This window comes from Pelodiscus sinensis, chromosome 7, assembly GCF_052426305.1.
Source record: "Pelodiscus sinensis isolate ZL-2025 chromosome 7, ASM5242630v1, whole genome shotgun sequence".
NCBI classification, from domain to species: domain Eukaryota; kingdom Metazoa; phylum Chordata; order Testudines; family Trionychidae; genus Pelodiscus; species Pelodiscus sinensis.
In genome coordinates this window covers 39,032,438-39,052,539 of record NC_143058.1, presented here as the reverse complement: position 1 = coordinate 39,052,539, position 20,102 = coordinate 39,032,438, and the positions used below count along the sequence as shown (strand labels likewise).

Sequence of the window (20,102 nt, the reverse complement as noted above, 5' to 3'; positions counted from 1 at the left end):
ATTAGTGATTACCTCTAAAGAGTATCATTTAAATGATTTGCCTAGCATCATATAGGAACTCAGCAACAAATGATATTGCCCTACAGCCAACAGCTTCCTTCATTACACAGTCTTGATTCATCCCTAGAACAGTCCATGCTGTCCACTGAATGAAGCAGGCGTCCTGTGAAAAACAGTATGTAATCATGTAACCAAGGTTTGTATTATCATGCAAATACACAAGAGGACTGAAGAGAGGTTGCACAGAGTATTTCATTTTTGTCATTTCCTAGCTTTTGAGTGCTTAACTTTGCAACCTTTATGTTCTCTTCAATATAGAGCATGTGACTGCATCAAATATTGATATACACACACATAATATAGATTGAAATACAATTAAATTGTTATACTGTTTTAAGTAAATTTTGTATGTTGAAAGGGAACAGGTACTTGTTCTTAGTAGATACCACACCATCATGATTAGGTTGGTAATGATAAGGATTTCATGTCTGGCTAATATGGTGAATATTTGTAACAGTAGTAGGATGTGTCTGTCCTTTCACTAATGTTCCATTGTCCTGCAGAAGATGAAGGCTGATAAAAGTGACTTTATACTCACTTTCATTAGACCTGGGGAAGCCCATTTTGGGTAGCAGTGGTGAATTTTATAAAATATTTGTTTTAAGCAAATAAAGCCTACAAGTAAGAAGAAAATAATCAAACTGACTGTGCTGCTAGACAGATTATTTTTCATTAGGTATTTACTTTTATGTGGGCTCATTCTTCATTATTTCATAGTATTGAAAACTGATGTTAAGCAACTTAGTGAGTTACATAAAGCATCATTATAGAACTATCAAGTCATGGAATCATTTCCTGTTCTTTTACTTGAAAGTATAGCTTTTGATAAGCACATGGAGTAATAAACCCTATTTTAAGAGATTAAGAATATTAAAATTACCTTTTACTAAAATATTTAATGTTTTATAATTTGTTAATGTGTCTATTTTTATTTTAATGCTCTTTTTGTAGACTAGAAATATTTATTTTAAACAGCCAAACTTTGGTTATCTGAGCATGGAGTGCTATGTCCCTTCTATCCTGCAAACTCTAATAATCTTGTACTGTTTCTGCACATTGTCTGGCTCTATTGTGATAGCTTGTGCTTCATCCAGTGGGAAAGCCAATTAATTGTCCCAGAAGAGTATGTCCCTAAAATCTCTTGCACCGCTGAACAATGAGAGGCATGATAATTGGCCACTGTGAGAATGTTTCAGATGCTGTATATTCATATTATTTACTTAGTTAATTATCAGGACTGGATATGTCTCTCTAAATTTGGAAATATATAGTAAACTTTTATATTTTGTAGTCCTGTTGCAAAGCCTATGAGTACATGGGATACATAATGGAAAAGGAGCAAGCGTATAAGGATGCAGCTGTAAATTATGAGATGGCCTGGAAGTATGGAAACCAAACAAATCCAACAATAGGTATGTATACACAACCTACATTTTTATCCTGTGATAGTATAAAAGAACAGAAACAGGGCTCTTGATTGATAAGACTGCATTTAATTTTCCATATAAGTAAAATATCTTCTCTGTCATTCTGTGGAAATTCAGCTGTTCAGAGTTCTACATTATAGTAATTGGGAAAGCCTTCGTGGCAAGAGATGTCAGTTTGAACTGGCATTTTGACAAGACACTCAGCAATTTGCAGCCACAGTTCTTTGAGCAGTATTCCTCTAGGTGCTCCTCTTCAGGAGTGCATATGAACTTCTGAGCTGTTGATTGGAGATTTTCCATTACAAGTGTTCAGCCTGTGCATGCATTCCATAAAACCCCACAATGCACACTGAGGGAATATAGGGCTGCATGGATGAACGGCCCTCAGTTCTGTCTCTTAATGTTTCAGTGGCAGGCAGAGATAGTGTCTGACTTGTATGTACCACCATTTGTTTTATAGCTGTTCTTTTAGGTAGTGCTTCTTGTTTTAGTATAGAATTACTTCAATTAACTTTTTTTGTCTTCCTTTTTCCTCCTATATTTCTGGAGAGCCTATTAGCCTGGCTAGACATGCTTGGCTCACCACATTTCAAACCTCCCTTGTCAGAAGGCTATCTTAGTTGGTGACAGCCACGCTAAATGTTGGTCTATATTAGACGCGCTATGCCACTGTAGCACATCTGGGAGAGCACTCTCCTGTTCGCATAGTTACTTAACTTCTGTGAGAGGCAAAAGCCAACATAGTGCCAGTGTGGTTGGCACTTAGGTCACTGGAACTTGCCCTGATCAAAGGGTGGTGTTTCTCTTATATCCCTGAGTGACGTAAGTTAGATTTTTAAGTAGGGATATAAAATCCTGGTTAACCAGTTAAACATTAGGTGTCCTTACTGTTTAACTGGTTAACCAACTAAGCGGGATCCCATGCGGGGGACCGTTCCAGCCTGACTGGAGAAGACCCCCTGCCCATGAGGCTCCCATTCCCCACACATGGGGTATGTGGCTGCTGCCAGCCCCCCTGAGCAGCCCCTATCAGCAGCAAGCTAGGCTCCCTGTAGACAGGCAGCAGCATGGAGGTTGAGGGGATCAGGAAGGTACGCATAGAGAGCCTTCCCACCAGAGAGCCTTCTGTCTTTTTCAGAGACAGCAGCATGGCAGAGGTTAGGGGAGGCTGCTCCAAAGCAGTCTCAGTCTGGCGGGGGTGGGTTCTGAGCTTGCAGACAGGGGCTGAGTTGGAGCAACATCTGTCCACAGGGAACTTGGATCCCCTACGTACAGGGGCTGCTGAAAGGCAGTCTCTTTCCTGGGGGAGTTCAGGTCCTGCATGGACAGGGGATGCTGCCTGCCTGTGCTGCTGCCTCTGATACAGGTGGGAGGCGGGAGCTGGTCTGTGCAGGGAGCTGGTTTTTAAACTGCTCCTCACATGGACCAGCTCCTGCCTGCCATACCATGCTACTGCCTCTGATAGAGAGGCAGCAGTGCAGGCTGGTAAGGGGCTCCCCAGGAGAAGGGGCCAGGAGCACACTGGCTGCCAGCCCCACCTCCAGGGACTATTGAATAGTCATGTAACCAGTCAGATTTGATGTGGTTACACGATTATTCAATTACATGCTATCTTAACATCCCTATTGGTTATCGGTTAACAGAAACTGGTAAAGGGCTCCTGCTCCCCACCACATTTCATAGGGGAAGCCTACCATGACAGTCCCAGTATTGCTCAGGGTCTTGGTACTGCTCAGATGAGCACCATCGGTCTGACTCGTGGCATCTGGCTCACTTGTGGCATCGATGTCACAGCTAGCCCTCTCAAAGAGTTCCCATTCAAGACCCTCTGTGCCGAGTAGATTGTCAGGTTCGAGGTGTCTCATCACTCCAGCCATTCCCTTACCATCCACAGTTCGCCATATCGACCCATCAGCACTGATCTCTGGAGTGTGGAAGTTCCCTGGAATGTGCATCTCCCAGCCTCTTACCACTTTATGCTGCAGGGGTGGGGCGTCTTGGCACTGGTCTGGGCACCTGCTCTTTGCTGGTCCTCTTCCCGACGCCATTCTCAAAATCAGTTCCGGTGCAGATCAACACTTCAGCATTGTGCAGCCTCTAGGTCAAGGGTGGACAGTAATTTCTGATGGGGGCCCGTGACAGACTGCTGGCTAAGCCAGAGCTTTGCTATGGTAACCTGGCTAAGGGGAAACAGCTAAGCAAGCCCAGGCCTGCAAGGCTATCACAAGCAGCTTTGGGTCTCTCAGAAGGAGGGCTATAAGGAAGGAAGCCAGAGGGAGGAGGAAGGATTAAGGAGCCAGGGTGTGGCTCAGTGTGCTCACAGGTAGAGAGAGAGGAGCTGGCTGTCTGGACTGTAAACTTTGTAAATAGAAGGTGGTGGGAACTTACAATAAAAGCACCAGTGACTGCACCAGAAGGCTTGTTGACTGATTTGTGGACCAGCCGGTGTACCAGACCAAGGGGCTTAAGTGGGGACTCCTGCTACAGGGCCACTCCAAGATTTTGGAGAGTGGTTGAGGGCCGCACTCTTCCAGGATATTAATGGAGGAATTCGGGGTCTGTGATGGAGGTTGGCTTCAGAAGGTAGCTTGGGGTAAGGGATTGGGGTGCAGGAGGGAGAATGGAGTCTGGGAGGGAGTTTGGGTGAAGGAGGCAGTTGTGACCTAGGGCAGGGGACTGGGATGCAGGATTTTGGAATGTGACCTAGGGTAGGAGGGTATTGTGATCTGGGGCAGGAGATTGGGGTGCCAGATCTGGGAGGAGGTATGGGTGCAGGAGAGGGCAGAGGGTTTGGATATGTGGGTGGGGGGGGGCAGACAGTTGGGGAAGAGAGGGGTGGAGTGCCAGAGGCAGGCTCTGGCTGGGAGGCACTTACCAGCTGCAACCTTAGGCAGACTGACTGCTGCAGACTCCACTCTGGGCATGAGAGGGAGTGTGGGAGGGGGTCGAGGAGTAAGGGAGAAGGCTTCCTACACTACCCCAGTGCCTAGCCAAAATTCTTAGCTCCTACTGGCCGGAAACCGAGAGACTGGACAATGGGAGCTAAGAAATTTTGCTGGGGGGCAGGAACAGCATGAGAAGTGTCCTTCCTCCCTTCCCAGCCATCCAAAACGGAGAACAGCTGGCTTTAAGTGTGAGCTGTTCTCTGCCTAAGGGTACTGGCGAGGTGGCTGCAAGCTGGATCCAGTGGTTTGGTGGGCCGCATCCAGCCCACTGGCAGCCTCTTGCCCACCCCTGCTCTAGGTGCAGTATACAGTGTCAGTCCCTGAGCGGTCTTCCCATCATCGCTTTTAGCCTCAAGGGAAACTAAACTCAGCACAAACTACCTCCTTGGTGGCAATGGGCTCAGCACTGCTTTGGCCTTCTAGCTCAGGTTCACCAGCCTCTATTCCAATGGAATGCTCAGTGAATTTGGACAAATTTACGCTGGTAAGTCCCCATCCCTACCGAGTCCGAGCCAGGCCCCAGTGACCATCCTGTCCACAGCCAAGACTTTATGGTAAACCCTTGCTCTATCCCACCAATTGCAAAGGGAATTGAGAGAAAGTACTTTGTTCCATTCAAATAAGTTTGAATACTTATTTACCCACTCTCCATCTTGTTCTCTGGAGGAGATAAACAAAAAAGCGCACCAAGGTCACCAGGCCCCAGAGGCTATGTTGAAGGACACTAAACTGCAGATAGTGAATCAGCAGGCTATCCTAAATCATTATTGTTATAACTCCTGGGACTTTGAGGGTATGTCTACACTATCCCCCTAGTTCGAACTAGGGTGGTTAATGTAGTCATACGAACTTGCAAATGAAGCCCGGGATTTGAATTTCCCGGGCTTCATTTGCATGTTGCCGGGCGCTGCCATTTTTAAATGTCCGCTAGTGCGGACTCCGTGCCCGCGGCTACACGCAGCACGAACTAGATAGTTGGGACTAGGAAGCCTATCTAGTTCGTGCCGCGTGTAGCCGCGGGCACGGAGTCCGCACTAGCGGACATTTAAAAATGGCGGCACCCGGCAACATGCAAATGAAGCCCGGGAAATTCAAATCCCGGGCTTCATTTGCAAGTTCGTATGACTACATTAACCACCCTAGTTCGAATTAGGGGGGTAGTGTGGACATACCCTGATTGATTAAATTCAGGGACTTGTTACCCCAGAACTCTCCGGATGAGTTAACCTCATTGATCCAGGACAGCAAGGCAGTCTCCTGCACCTATCTTCAGGCCTCTCTGGATGCTGGGGACTCAGTGGGGTGAGTCATCTCATTGGGCATAGTCATGTGCTGGGTCACCTGGCTCCAGCCATTGAGCCTTCCCCCTGAGATCCAGCAAACCCTGCAGGATCTCCACTGCAATGCCATAAGACTCTGCTGAGAAGACTAATTCTTATCATAATCTCAAGGACTCTCACAATACTATGAAGTCCTTGGGCATGCACATCCCCTTGATGGAGTGTAAGACCACCAACCCACAGTCCTCACAAAGCTGTTTTCCTTACCCCAGGCTGTCTTTTCATGAAGGTGGTCTAGGTACCAGTGACTTAAGCTATCCTAACAATGATCCAGTAACAATCAGGGTCAATCAAAACCTTCTTTGAGGTCTAAGCATGCCTTTTGAAGGTACAGCCGAGGACAGAGTACTGACTGCATTAGATCCTCTTCCCTTCCAGGACTGACTTTCTCCTTCTGCTGGGTCTGAGCCACCATCACATCCGACCACTGGGTCTCTGGACAGTGGAAATGGGTTACTCCAACCCATTCCGTACCCTTCTGTCCCTCTTCTGGAACCCTTGCACGAGTATCTCCTTCTCCAGGAGGTGCACAAACTCCTTGATCTTGGGATGGCAGAGGAGGTGCAGGTGGACTTCAGGGGCAGGGATTTTTATTTCTGATACTTCCTTGTTCCCAAAGCAAAAGGAGGGTCTCTGGCCCATCCTGGACCTCAGAGAGCTCGACACATTTATAGTCACTCACAAGTTTCATATGGTCTCACTGGGCTCCATTATCCCCTTCCTAGATCCTGGAGATTAGTATGCCACCCTCAATTTAAGGATGCTTCCTTCAATACAGCGATAAAACCAACTCACAGGAGCTGCCTCTGAAAGTGGCAACCACCACTTTCAGTTTACTGCCCTCCCCTTTGGACTTTCAGCAGCATCTCAGGTATTCACCAAATGTATGCTATTTGTAGCAACCTTCCTCAGGTGGCATGGTCTTTAAGTCTACCCTTACCTGGCTGACTGGCTCTTATGAGGCCACTTCAGTCAGCAGGTAGAGGTTCATATCACCTTCACTCGGGATGCTCTGCATGGACTGGGCCTGGTCCTCATTCCAACAAGTCAATCCTCGTGCCTGTGCAACATATTGAATTCATAGGGGTGGCGGTCGATGCCACTGCGGCCCAGGCATTTCTGCCAGAGCATCAGGTCAAAGCGCTGACCCAGTTTTTGTGGTTGCTCACCAACTTCCCAATGACCATAACCTGGATGTGTCTCAGACTCATGGCCCAAATGGTGGCATGTATATACGTAGTTCCATGTGCCAGGTTCCGCCTCTGTCCACTCCAGTCTTGGACATGGTGGTCATGGTGCGACAATTTGGACATTGTGGTCATAGTGACTCCTCATGTGATCCTTGCCTTCCATTTCGGGTTGGATCCCCATTCGGAGATCGTCGGTGTATCATTTTCTGTCCTACAATCATTGCTCTCTCTTACCACATATGCATCTGCTTTGGGTTGGGGGCTCACTTCTGAGACTTCACCCCATAGTTGATGGGAGCAGCAGACAAATCACCTCAATGTTTGCAAATTTCACCTTCCTGCCACATCTTCGGGGTTAGTGTGTGGCAGTCCTGACAGACAATACAACCACCATATACTACATCAACAAACAGGGTAGCATCAGGTCATCTCCCTCTGCCAAGTAGCCCTTCGTTTGTGAGAATTGTGCATAGCCCATTCTATTCACCTGGGAGCTTTATAACTTCTGGGGACCCAGAATTTGTTGATGGATAGCTTCTGCCACTGTTTTTTTGCCCACAAATGGTCCATCAGGTCCACCAGATGTTATTTAAACCATTTTCTGAAAGTGCGAGTTTCCCCAACTCAACCTCTTTGCTATGTTGACAGTGCCCTTGCCTCTGCTCATTGCAGAACCTCAGCCCTGGTCGGTAGCGGTTGTCTTTCTGATACTGTGGCATACCAGCCTCCTATATACATTTCCCTTGTTCCCATTGGTCCACAAGGTACTCCTCAAGCTCCATAGAGACAGGGCAAATGTTATCCTGATAGCGCCGGCATGGGCTCATCAGCACTGGTACTCCTTTCCCTTGAAGCTGTCAGTAGAGCTGCTGATTCCACTTTCTCTGCTCCCGGACTTCATTATACAGGACCTGTTACAAATCTGCCTCTCTGTGGGTAGGTGATCCCCTCTTTGGGCAGGGATCTTATAGAGGAGAGCTGAAGGATTGAGGGCACGAGAGTAGTATTCTTATATTAGTTTTATTCGTATATATCAACAGACAAAAATGTTAAGATCGCTTATATGTAATTGCGATATATTCTATTCCCCTGTTCAAGCATACTCACACAAGTGTACTTATCACATGGCCAACCCTGATAGTAGCTGGAAGAGGCTGGAGATCCGGTGGTGCACGTGCTGCCTCAGCTTCTCTGATGATTAGTCTCCACTGATGCCCCAGCGCGAAGGACCCTCATACACTTCTAATCAGCAGCTCTGTTGTTGATTCACTAAGAAACTGTTGTGTAAAACTTTCCTCTGAAACTGCTGAATAAGACTTTCCTTTGGGTATCACACAAACTGTCATTCTCCTTAGTCTTGTTTTTTTTCCTGTTTGTCCCATAGTCACTTGGTGCAATCGGGTCTCCTGATGTTTTGCCTCTTTGCCTTCGGCCTCTTCTGTCCACTCCATAATCATATCACATCCACACTTATTCTTATTCATTCTTACCCCGTTAATGATAATAATACATAAATCAATAAAATCTGTGTGAATCATAGCAGACCATAGGCATCTTTGTCACCCAGACCATTACTCTTTCCACAGAATGGTGTGGAGGCTTTGTGTCCTGATCAGATCAAGTTCAGCAGGTCCTTCTTAGCAGCAGGAAGCCCTTTACTAGGTTCACTTACTTTGCCAGGTCGAAGCAATTTTTCGTGTTGGTGCCTGTAGTGCAGACTAAACCCTCTATCCGCATCTGAGCCTAAGGTGTTGGAGTACCTGATGTCCCTGAAGCAGCAAGGCTTAGTGATTTCATGGTTGAAGGTACACGTAATGGCCATCTTGGCTTTCCATCATAGAGAGGCTGGCTGCTCTGTATTCTTGAGCTCCCTCATTGGGCACTTCCTCAAGGTTATAGACTTCATATGCTGGCTCAGTATCCTGTCCCTGCCTGGATAACTTGGTCCTCTCAGCACTCATGGATCTTCCCTTTGAACCTCTGGACATGTGCTCTCTGCTTTACCTTTTCTGGAAGGTGGCCTTTCAGGTTGCAATTACCTCTGCTCAGGGGGTATCGGAGTTTCACTCCCTGAAATTGGAACCCCCATGTACTGTCTTCCACAAGCACAAGGTTCAGCTTCACCCTCTCTTGGCCTTCCTTCCAAAACTGCACTCCAATTTCCACAATGGACAGTTAATTTTTCTCTGTGTTCACCAGCACTCGTGGGAGCAGAGACCTCACTTCTTTCTACATCGACCGGACCAAGCCTTTTCACAAGTACTCACAGCTATTTGTGACGGTGGCAGATAGTGTAAAGGGATTACCTGTCTCTTTGCACCACATCTCATCTTGGATCAGTGTGTATCTGCATGTGTTAGATCTGGTTAAGGTCCCCCCACCGCATCTTACAGCGCACTCTGTGAGCACACGCTTCTTCAGCAGCTTTCCTGTCTCTGGTGCCCCACCAGGAAATCTGCAGAGCCGTGACATGATCCTCAGTACGTGCCTTCATATTGCACTATGCCATCGTGCAACAGTCTAGACAGGAAGTGGCCTTTGGTTCTGCATTCCTTGAGTCAATCATGCTCTGACACTGACCTCTCACTCCTAGATTGTGAATCACCTCTGTTGGAATATATATGAGCAAACACTCAAAAGAAAAAATGGTTACTCACTTTTGTACTGGTTATACTTTGAGTTGTGTTGCTTATATCTATTCCATACCCACTAACCTCCAGTACTGTCGAAGTATCTGGCAAGAAGGAACTAAGCGGCTATTGAGTCAGCAAGGTCACCGGCACAACTCCATGGGGCTCCACTGCTGACCCAAAGGATAGCAGATAGGATAAATATTTTCTGGCAACCATGGATCCAGAGTGCATGCATCCAATTGGAATAGATATGAGAAACATATCTGAAAAAACAATGGTTACAAAGATGAGTAACCATATTTTAGGCAGGTTATCTAAAATAATTCCTGGTACCCCTGTATGTGCTTGGCTACAGAAAATAGGGGAGGTCACAGTGCACCAAGAAAAGCTGTTAAAGGTCCTAAAGATTAAAAAAGAAACCAAATAGAAAAAGAAGTCAGATTGGAAGTTGGGAACATATTTCTCTGAAGATAATGAGATTACCAAAATGTTCATTTTTCATACTAGCAATAAACAAGAATGATCAAATGGTAACCAAAAGTTTCAGAAGGCTAGCCATGTTAGTCTATAATAGAATAAACCTAAAAAAAAACCCCAACAGTCTTGCAGCACCTTAGAAACTAAAAAAAAAAAAAGTAGATGGTATCATGAACTTTCATGAAAGCTCATGATACCATTTAATTTATTTGCTAGTTTCTAAGGTGCTGCAAGACTATTTGTTGGGTTTTTTTTAGTTTATTCAAATGGTAACCGTCGTTCGCCAAAGCTCCTTGAAGATCTTTTCCTAGGAAGAGAAAATATGGAACGGAGAATAAAATCTACGGGTTCCAGGTTGTGAGGGGCTGGCCTGGATGGTGGCATAAAGTTTCAGCTCAAATAATCACATTTTGAAGAAGCTACGTCAATAGACAAAGACCCGAATGAAGTGTTGATTTCATTGAGGTCAGCATAGAATTTGCCCTTGAATTTTCTTGAAATATTTTGGGATCATGGGTGGAGCAAACATGCAAACTTATGAAGTCATTTGGCATCTAGATACCATACCGCGGCGTCTTAAAAAAGCCTAAAATAGATATGACCTTGTATACAATTGAATCATGGCCAATTGAAAATATTGGTATATGCTTCTATTTCTCATTATGTACACAAATACCAAGTTTAGAATACTCGGGCAGTAGAATTAATACTAAAAAAAGTGGTAGAAACTTCAGCTGACATAGGGCATGTCTACAGTGCATGCTTATTTCAAAATAAACTATTCCGGAAGAAATACTCTAATAGCTTATTTTGAAAAAGCACATCTACACTGCAGGAAAGCTTCAAAATTAGTCTGAAGCAGGCTTCCCTAATGTAGACGTGCTCTCTCAGTTTAGAAGCCCAGGAGGCACTGGAGAGGAATAACTTAGAATGGCCCTGGTGAGGGGCCATTTTGGAATAGCAACAGTGGAGCATCTACACACGCCTTATTTTGAAATAGCTATTTCGGAATAGGCGTTATTTCTTGTAGAATGAGATTTACAGATTTGGGAATAAGCTATCCGCAAAATAACGGTGCAGTGTACACAAACCCCCTATAGAACTTGTACACATTGGTCAGCTTTTATCCATTTGCTTATGTAGGGTAGCTTTACAGAGAATGTTCAGATCTACAGACTTCCTTATGGCTCTCTTGGAAATTATTTACCATAGACTTTACTTCTGGGTTCTGCCCTCAACCCCAAATGGAGATATTTGGGCTATGCCTCTTTTCCTGAAAATATCAGACTAGTCCCCATGTCATTATGGATCTTTGCTATTCCTTGTGTCCTTTTAGTAGCTTCTCTGCTTTCAGAGATAGAACAGCATTTCAGCTTTCCTGTCTTAAGCAATGCAAGCACTGTTTTCAACATTTTCTTGTGGCAGCAGTATGCAGAACATTCCCCGTTCTTCTTTTCTTTAGGTAACAAGAATTTTCACACACACACACGGCTCGACAAACTGCGGTGAGAGCTACTCGCCAGCCCCGCACTGTGCATGCACCAGACTAGCACTGCGCATGCACACAGCGCCGGTGAATAGGGCGCATGGAGCGACTGGCTGTAGAAACAGTGGTTTGTCGAGCCCTGGAGATAGATAGATAGATATATTCAACAAGGTCAGACCCTTTAGTTCCTTTCTATTGGCCTTGTATTCCTTCCCCCTTCCCCAGCTGTCATGTTATACCTGACAAAATGGGGTAGGCAAAAGACAGATGCTTTATCTGTGGAGAAATATTCTGAAGAACTGTAGAACACCTCAAATTCTATAGCAATAGTAAAGAGAAGTGAGGACTGAAGGGGTGTGGCCAAATCCTTGTGCCCCAGGCTTTGTCCACACTGCACGGTTTTTCGCAAGAAGCCTTTGATAGAAGAGTTCTTGCACAAAAGCGTGTCCACACCTCAAAAACCAAGAGAGTGTCCATACTACATGGACACTCTTGTGCAAGAAAGTTCTGATAGCCAGTCGCAGAATGGCTATCAGAGCACCTGTGCTTTTTGTGATAGGTGCTTTTTGCACAAGAAACCCCTGTGGAATGTCCACACGCACCTTTTTGTGCAAGAACTCTTGTGCAAAAAGGAGTGTTATGCCTCATAGAGGGAGGGATACCTACTCTGCAAAAAGCCCTCTGTTCTGTCGATTGACTGTAGATTTTCTTGCACAAAAACACGCTTGAGGTGTGGATGCTCAGCTGTTTTTGCACAAAAACCCTGAAGTGTAGACATAACCCCAGAGACAAATGTTAACTACATCTAATGTTTCCTGCAAGGGGCACAGCCCAAAGATGTTGACTGTGGGAAAAGTGAGTTCCACCAAGAAAATAATCTGCTAAACAAGTTTTCTGTTCTTATTATGGATTTTTTTAAAAAGTTTTGCGTCCTTACTAATATAACTAAGCTATCAAAAGGGTGGTTTCAAAGTAGTGACTCCTAGCCCAGTGTGAAAAGTCAAGAAGGATGATGTGATGACTTAGGGGTTATCACTTTATATTTTAGAATGTAAATTTTCTTTTCTGTTTATAAATATAGCTGGTGATAAGTTATTTAATTTTAAAATGCCTTCAAAACTCATTTTAGAGTTATCTGTTTCAGAGGGGTGTTTTGGAGACAACTTAGCAAACAGTTATTCCAACTTTTTTCTTTTAAGTAAACTTGACCATTGGGATATTCACAATTTGAATGTCATGTTTTAGTCTTAATTTAATTTTAAGCATAATATGTCACAGGAATTTGTACTGCTTACAGGATACAAGCTGGCATTTAATTACTTGAAAGCAAAGAGATACGTTGAAGCAATTGATATTTGTCATAAGGTAAACTTTTAATTCATATTTTAACTGTGTGCTCTACAATAGCTTTCTTTTAGACATTGAGTTACTTCTGTATTTTTCAGATTCAGAAATTACAAATTATGTAGCATTTAGCTATAGAAATATGTTCAGTCTCATAATTTTGGTAGATATTCAGGCTAGAAGTTCCACCTCAAATCCAGGGACCTCAGCGACTTCAGGGGTAGGAGACAACAGGGGGATAAGCAGGAGGGGGAGCTGGAGCGGCATCAGGCGTGGCTGGGGGAGGCAGCAGGGACAGGAGCTGGGTATGCCATCATCTCCTGGATGGTGGCACACACGTTACAGCCTTTCTGCACTAGCTCGGTCCACATTTAGGTCTGCCATTGGGCGTCATCCCAGACCTTCTGGGCCAGGGTCTGCTGCATGTCCCAGAGGACAGCCATGTGTCCCCTCATGAGGTCCTCATGGACCCTCTGGCACCTGCGGCATCTTCAGTGTCAGGCGGCTGGCTCGCCTGCTGGTGATCGCCCCTTAATCATGGTTGGTCTGATTATGAAGAATAAAGAGGGAGAGGTGGTCAGTCATCCCTGCAGAAAGTATCCTTGAGGCCTTGCCCTCCTCTGTGAGCTGAGAGCAACAGTCCTTGGGGCACAGGATGGTGATGTCCCAGGAACAAGGCCATATGTGGCCTGGACAGCAGACCCTCCCTAACAGTGGCCCAGAGGTGCTGAGGGGACCATGTTCTCCCCCTCCTCCTCCTCTCCCCGCCCCCGGTAAAAGCAGACATGGGAAGTGTCCAGCCACACTGGGATCCCATGGGTGGGAGAGTGGCCTGGAGCAGCCTGGCCTTCCATGGGGGCCGCACACACACCAGCACTTGGCAGCGCTGTCCCCGGAAGCAGGTGGTGCCTCAAGCGGGCAGGCATGCCCTTGTGAGGCACTCCTCAGTCTGTGTGCGGGCACCCTTGTCCCCAGCCTGCTTCCAGCAGTGGGAGGACATCCCGCCCCCACCTTCCCCCAGCTCAGACAAGTATGTGGCCTCCCCAGAGCCTGTGAACAGGAGCTGGGGGTGCTCCGGGACTACTTCATGGGGCATCCAGATGCACGGACTGCAGCGTGAGGGCCGGCCAAGCGACGATCACTTTTTCAGAAAAGGCGTTCTTCCTTGTAGAAAGAAGTTTACTCCCATTGGAAAAACTCCTCCATTCTTTTGACTTTTTGTTGAAAGAATGCAATTGCAATGTGGATGCAAGTATTGTTTTTCCGGAACAATAGCCATTATTCTGGAAAAACGCTTCAGTGTAGACGTACCCTAAGTGAGAGAGTAGCTGTTTCACATGGTATATCAGAGCAAAGTAAAAATATCCTCAAGTGCCCTGTGGTTGCAACTTGGTAAACCATATAGAAATGTAACTTCTTAAAATTTGAGAGCAGAATTCCAATGTTAATGCCATATGAAAGACTAGTTAGAAGAGTGACTTACAGTACTGTCTCTGTAAAATAAATTGTATATGACCACAACAGCCTTTTGAAATCTGGTGTAAATTAACATTTATTAACAGTTCTATTAACAGTTTATTGTTGCTGACTCAAACATCCTAACTAAGGAGTGAAATAAATGAGATTGGATATTATGAGGGAAAAAAGTACATTTGAATATTAGTTCAGTCAAAAACTACCTTTCTAATCAATCTGTTTTTACTAATGGTCCTGCCTAAGCATCAAACAAAAATCGGGTCTTACTCTACTATGCACTGAATTGATTAGCAGACAGTCCATGCCCCAAGGAGTTAAGCTGTCAAGATCCACAGGACTGAAGAAAGGAATATAGCGGAGAAGCCAAGTGAACAGTGTCAGCAAAGCTCATGTTAAAGCTTTTTGTTTTGTTTTGGGTAGGGGCAGATACTTAGGAAGGGATGAGCTAAATGGAAAGAAAAGTAAAGGGAGGAGATATTAAGGACAAGGATGTGAGGGGGACAGTGCAGCAGAGAAGAGGGGAAGGGGCTGCGGTGGAGTGAAGGAGAGATATGGAGTGTGTTAGAGCGGTGGGATGGGCTAGGTGCCCTAATAACAATCCTGTCCAACACTCTAGTCCAGTGTTTCTCAACCATTTTTTATAAAGTACCCCTTTAAAAAATATGGTAAGTACCCCCAGTACCTACAGTTTTCAGACACACACAATTTTTTCTACCATTGCAACACATTTGTTTAAACAACTTAATCGTAGCCGGGTGGATGATGACATTTTTGGGTGTAAAAAGTGCAAAAATAATAAAGCACTGTAAAACTTAATAAAAATTCAGTTTTTTCCAAATTTCAGTTGTGTTGACGTACCCCCCCAGACTTCTCTCGAGTACCCCAAGGGATTGATTGAGAAACACTGCTCTAGTCTAGGCACATACTTGAGTGGCTTGCCTGTGCTGCCATATTGTGCATTAATACAGATGTTTCCTCAAACTGGAAATTACACCTTCCAGCTCCAGAGCAGACACATCCCATTAGAAAGCAGAGAGAGGGGGCTGGCACAAATAGCCAATCAGCACAGAGCAAAGAAAATCCAGTGAAAACTAGAAAGTTCTCTGAATGTCCAGTGGTCTGTGTTTGGTTGCTTCTGCAGGTGCTCCTGCTAGCTGGAGTTGCTGTTTAGTTTCTCCTTGAAGTTTTCCCAAAAGTCCATATGATGGGTGGAAGGGACAAGATTGTGTTTGATACAGCTATTTATTACTTTTGTAGATCTGCTATTATAAAATATCATATGTATTTATAAACAAAATTAAGGTGCTACAGACTATCAGAAAATTTAAAATGAAGCTCAAAATGATGACTGAAATAACTGATGACAGTACATTTTAGGCTGCTTTATAACTGGTTTTAAACTGTGTTTGTCTTTAACAGGTCCTAAAAGCACACCCAAACTACCCAAAAATCAGAAAGGAAATACTTGACAAGGCCCGTGCATCTTTAAGGACTTGAACTTTATTTGTATGGATCTCTGAAGTTTTATTCAGTTTTGAAAATGTATGAATTGGATAGTACAGTGAAGGAAGGTCACATCAGTATGTAAATATTAGAAATACTGTACAGATCATTTAGATCTCATTATTTTTTTATTTATATATATATATATATATATATATATATATATATATATATACGGGGCTTGACAAACTATAGAATCTACTCACCCATGGCGAGTCGATTTCAGCCGCACGCCCTGTTTACCGGCAGCGCGCGCATGTGCAACGCGGCTCTTGCACATGCGCAGTGTGGGGCTGGGGAGCAGCTTTTGCCACCGTTTGTCAAGCCCTGTATATGAGTATGTGTGTACATACAGGGCTCGCCGAACCGTGGCAAGCCCCGCTCACCAGCCGCACTGTCCGGCGATCTGCACATGTGCAGCTCGTTCTGCACATGCGCAGATCACCCGAACCCGGCTCTTCCGGGTTGAAATCTATTCGCCATGGGCAAGTAGATTGTATTATTTGTGGAGCCGTGTGTGAGAGAGAGAGAGTTACCCGTCAAGGATAGAAGGCATTCTTTCTTCCGACTTGTGGATTTATCTTTTTTCCAGCAGAGGCGACTTTCGTACATTGGGATTTAATAAACTAAAGAAGAAATAGTGTGTATGAATTACAATTTTGTACTAGACAAGAAACTAGATGACAAGTGATTTCCATTGCTATCTTCTAGAACATACTATCTTTAAACTGTACACAAATAACTAATCTTGAAGTCCTGTTCTACAACAAGAAGAAATACTACTTTTGCTATGTGAAGAAGTGACATCTGGAAATACAGATTGCTACAGTGAAGGCCACAGTTGACTGATTAAGTACGCTTCTCTCAAATGGATTCACCCACAACTGGAATATTCATCTGTCTTCTGCTAGTGATGATTTATTTACTATCAAAAAGTTTCAAATACATTTTTAAAATGTTTCAAATATAATTTTAAAATGTTTTTGGAAGATAAGACATGAATCCCAAACTGTTCACTGTAAATAATGTGGGGTTTTTAAGTCAAAATACTTTAAATACAACAGACCAATTTCCTATCCTTCCTGAGCATATAACAAATTCTGATCAGAGAAAAGGCAGGGAATGAATGGAACAAGAACAAGGCAATTCCTCTTAGGTACTGTCATTTGTGGCACAGCATGTTAAACTCCAGTGTAATTTTCTCTCCTTTTCTGGAAGTCAGTGTTCTTGTTCATCACTAAAGACCACAAACTATCCTTAATTAATGGAGAGCAAAGAACATCTTTAGTGATTACTTAAGTTTTCTCAGTTCTAGCAAATTTACTTTTAAAACTTACCCTAAGATTGCTGCTTTAATACTGTTACAGAGATATTTGTAAATGGAGTTTTTATTTTATATTCACATTAACTGAACGACTGTATATGGTTAAACTGAAAAAGCAGTAGATATGGGTTTTGAACGAAAATTACCTTTTCATTGAAATGTAGTATTTAGTAACAAAGAATATTGTTTGTAATATTTGGTTAAATATATCTAAATAATTGATTTCAAAATAGTAGGAAAATCAATATTTCCAATTGTGAAAAATATTACTAATACTCTAACTAGAAGTATTTCATTTCGAAATACTTCTGTTTTTTAAGTATCAGAGGGTTAGCCGTGTTAGTCTGAATCTGCAAAAGCGACGAGGAGTCCTTTGGCACCTTATAGACTAACTGAAGTGTAGGAGCATAAGCTTTCGTGGGCAAAGACCCACTTCGTCAGATGCATGTAGTGGAAATTTCCTGCCTCTGGAAATTTCCACTACATGCATCTGACGAAGTGGGTCTTTGCCCACGAAAGCTTATGCTCCTACACTTCAGTTAGTCTATAAGGTGCCACAGGACTCCTCGTTGCTTCTGTTTTTTAATGTCCATCCATTCGTATAGCATGTCCCTCTAAAACTAATCGTTATGCCTGTGTAACAAATTATGGTTTGTCTCATTTAATCTATAAATATTTTATACAGAGATAGTCTTGGGTATGGCAATCAAAGATGTTGTACTCTGTACAAAAGGTACTGGCTATCCTATAAGAATATTTTTATCCCATAAATGAGGAAGACTGACTAATTAGTAGGTCCTGAATACTTTTCTCGTGACTGGGTATAACATCTTATACTATAGCATTGTATCTTCAAATAGCGTATTGTGTTTATCTTTCTCAAAAAAGCTATTTTGGCAAGAAAAGTGAACTTTTTAAAACAGTAATTAACTTGCTAAAATTACCAGTTTCAGTTTCCTTAAGTAATTCTGGCTTCATATGTTGACATTTAGTAAGTTTCATAAAAGACATGACACTTGAAAAAGTCTGTTAAGGATGTATATCCTACATAATTGGGTACCATATTCAAGTTTACTTTTTTTAAACTAGTAGTATCAAGGCATTTTGTGGTAAAATCTGTGGGTGAGGGACAGACCACAGGAAATGAAAAGTTAACTTTGTAGAGTTTCCTCTGGCAGTTTTCATTGAAGGCGGTGTTTGGGAGGGCTACAGAGGAAGGGAAGGTATTCAGCCTTCAAATCCTGTAGATCATGGGTGAAGAAAAGCTGCAGCCTTGTGGAAGAGTTGGCCCATGGTGTCATTAGTGAACGATTTATTCTGCTCAGATGGAACAATATTGATTGTCACACAGATCTTACAGTAGTATACTCAGAGATGTGTTTTACAGTGTAGTATATTTACTCCTGGCTTTGTCATCACTGGTAAAAGTAAAATCTATAATTCACTAATGCAACTGTACTGCTGGTAGAAGTGGTTAAAGATGTAATATTAAATGTGACTTAGGTATTGTTATTAGTGTGTTGTCTAACAGGGATAGATGACATGGTAAAAGGCTTATAAGCAGACCAGGACACTCTACAGCTTCCACGGTTGGTATCACCATCAGAACTGCACCAGAATGTACTAACTAATAAAACTCTAGCAAATTCACAACCCATTTTGGTCAATTTTACGGTCACAGGATTTTAAAAATAATTTTCGTTATTTTAAATTCTGAAATTCCATGGTGTAGGGGTCCTGACCCACAAAGGAGTTGTGTGTGTTGGCTGAGGTATTGCAAGATTATAGTAGAGAGAACTGCGGTACTGCTACCTTTATTCTGTGTTGTTGCGGGGGGGCAGTGCTGCCTTCACAGCTGGATGCTTGGTCAATAGCTGCCCCTCCCCAGCTCCTCCGCACTGATTGCAGTTCAGAAGGAAGGATGACAGTACCACAACCCCACTGCAAGACCCTTTTGTTTTAGGACCCCCCAATTTGAGAAATGCTGGTCTCTCCTTTGAAATATGTATAGTATAGGGTAAAATCAGATTTCAAAGTCCATGAAATCTTTTTCATGGCCGTGAATATGGTAGGGCCCTACATCACAGGTCTTATTTTTGATAGTGTAGATATAGACACAGATTCATCTACTTTCTCACACCCAGCCTAGTTCTGCCAGCCTGAGCTTCTCTGCATTTGCATTAGTGGGAGCTGGATCAACACTACATTTTTAAGATAAAAGTGAAAACTGAATAGTATATTTTATGATGCTACTTAGAAGATACCTTTCTCTTCAAAGGAGGCAAGAGTAGTTCTGTTTCTGTATCCATTTAATCTCTGTATATAGCTTTGTGGCAGCCATGTTGGTTCAAGGATATTAGAAATACAAGATAGCTGAGGCAGTAACTTTTAGTAGCCCAACTTCTAATGGGAGAAAGACAGAGCTTGAAGTATGAGTTAACAATTTGTGCTAAACAATCTGTTTCACCTTGTATTTAGCTATGTCACTGAGTGTGTTTTCAAAACCTGAAGAGCTCTGTGTAAGCTCAAAATCTTGTCATCCCCCCACCAGCAGAAGTTGGTTCACTATAAGATATTACTTCACCCACCTTGTCCATTTAATCTTTGCTCTTTCTAATGAAACAGGGAGGGATTAAGGAAGGTTTGGTCATGGCATTTTTGAGATGTAAACACCAGTTGCTAGGAACTGAACTGAGACCACGAGAACAACAAGCTGTCCTGTAGCACCTTAGAGACTAACATATGTATTATGTCACGAACTTTTGTGGATGAAACCCACTTCATCAGATAGTTATAATTTCTTGTCTTTATTAAAAAGGGCTGTGTAATTTTATATTGGCAATCTTGATAAAAGGCTTCCAATTTTCCATTAAGAATCCCTGAACCTTCCAGTCCTT

The 20,102-nt window shown here is 43.4% G+C and overlaps 1 protein-coding gene across 4 annotated transcripts in view; it reads left to right on the top strand.

Moving 5' to 3' along the window:
* Positions 1-17,605, top strand: part of TTC21B (tetratricopeptide repeat domain 21B) — a 133,186-nt gene extending 115,581 nt beyond the window's left edge. For 3 of the 4 annotated variants that reach the window (XM_006124791.5, XM_075933527.2, XM_075933528.2), the window contains 3 exons: positions 1,352-1,472; positions 12,856-12,923; positions 15,798-17,605. In XM_006124791.5, coding sequence (XP_006124853.2) covers positions 1,352-1,472; positions 12,856-12,923; positions 15,798-15,875 — 267 coding nt within the window. In that variant the 3' untranslated portion in view covers positions 15,876-17,605. The remainder of the gene's footprint in view (positions 1-1,351; positions 1,473-12,855; positions 12,924-15,797) is intronic. The other variant, XM_006124789.5, reaches the window with a different exon arrangement.
* The last annotated feature ends 2,497 nt before the right edge of the window (positions 17,606-20,102 follow it).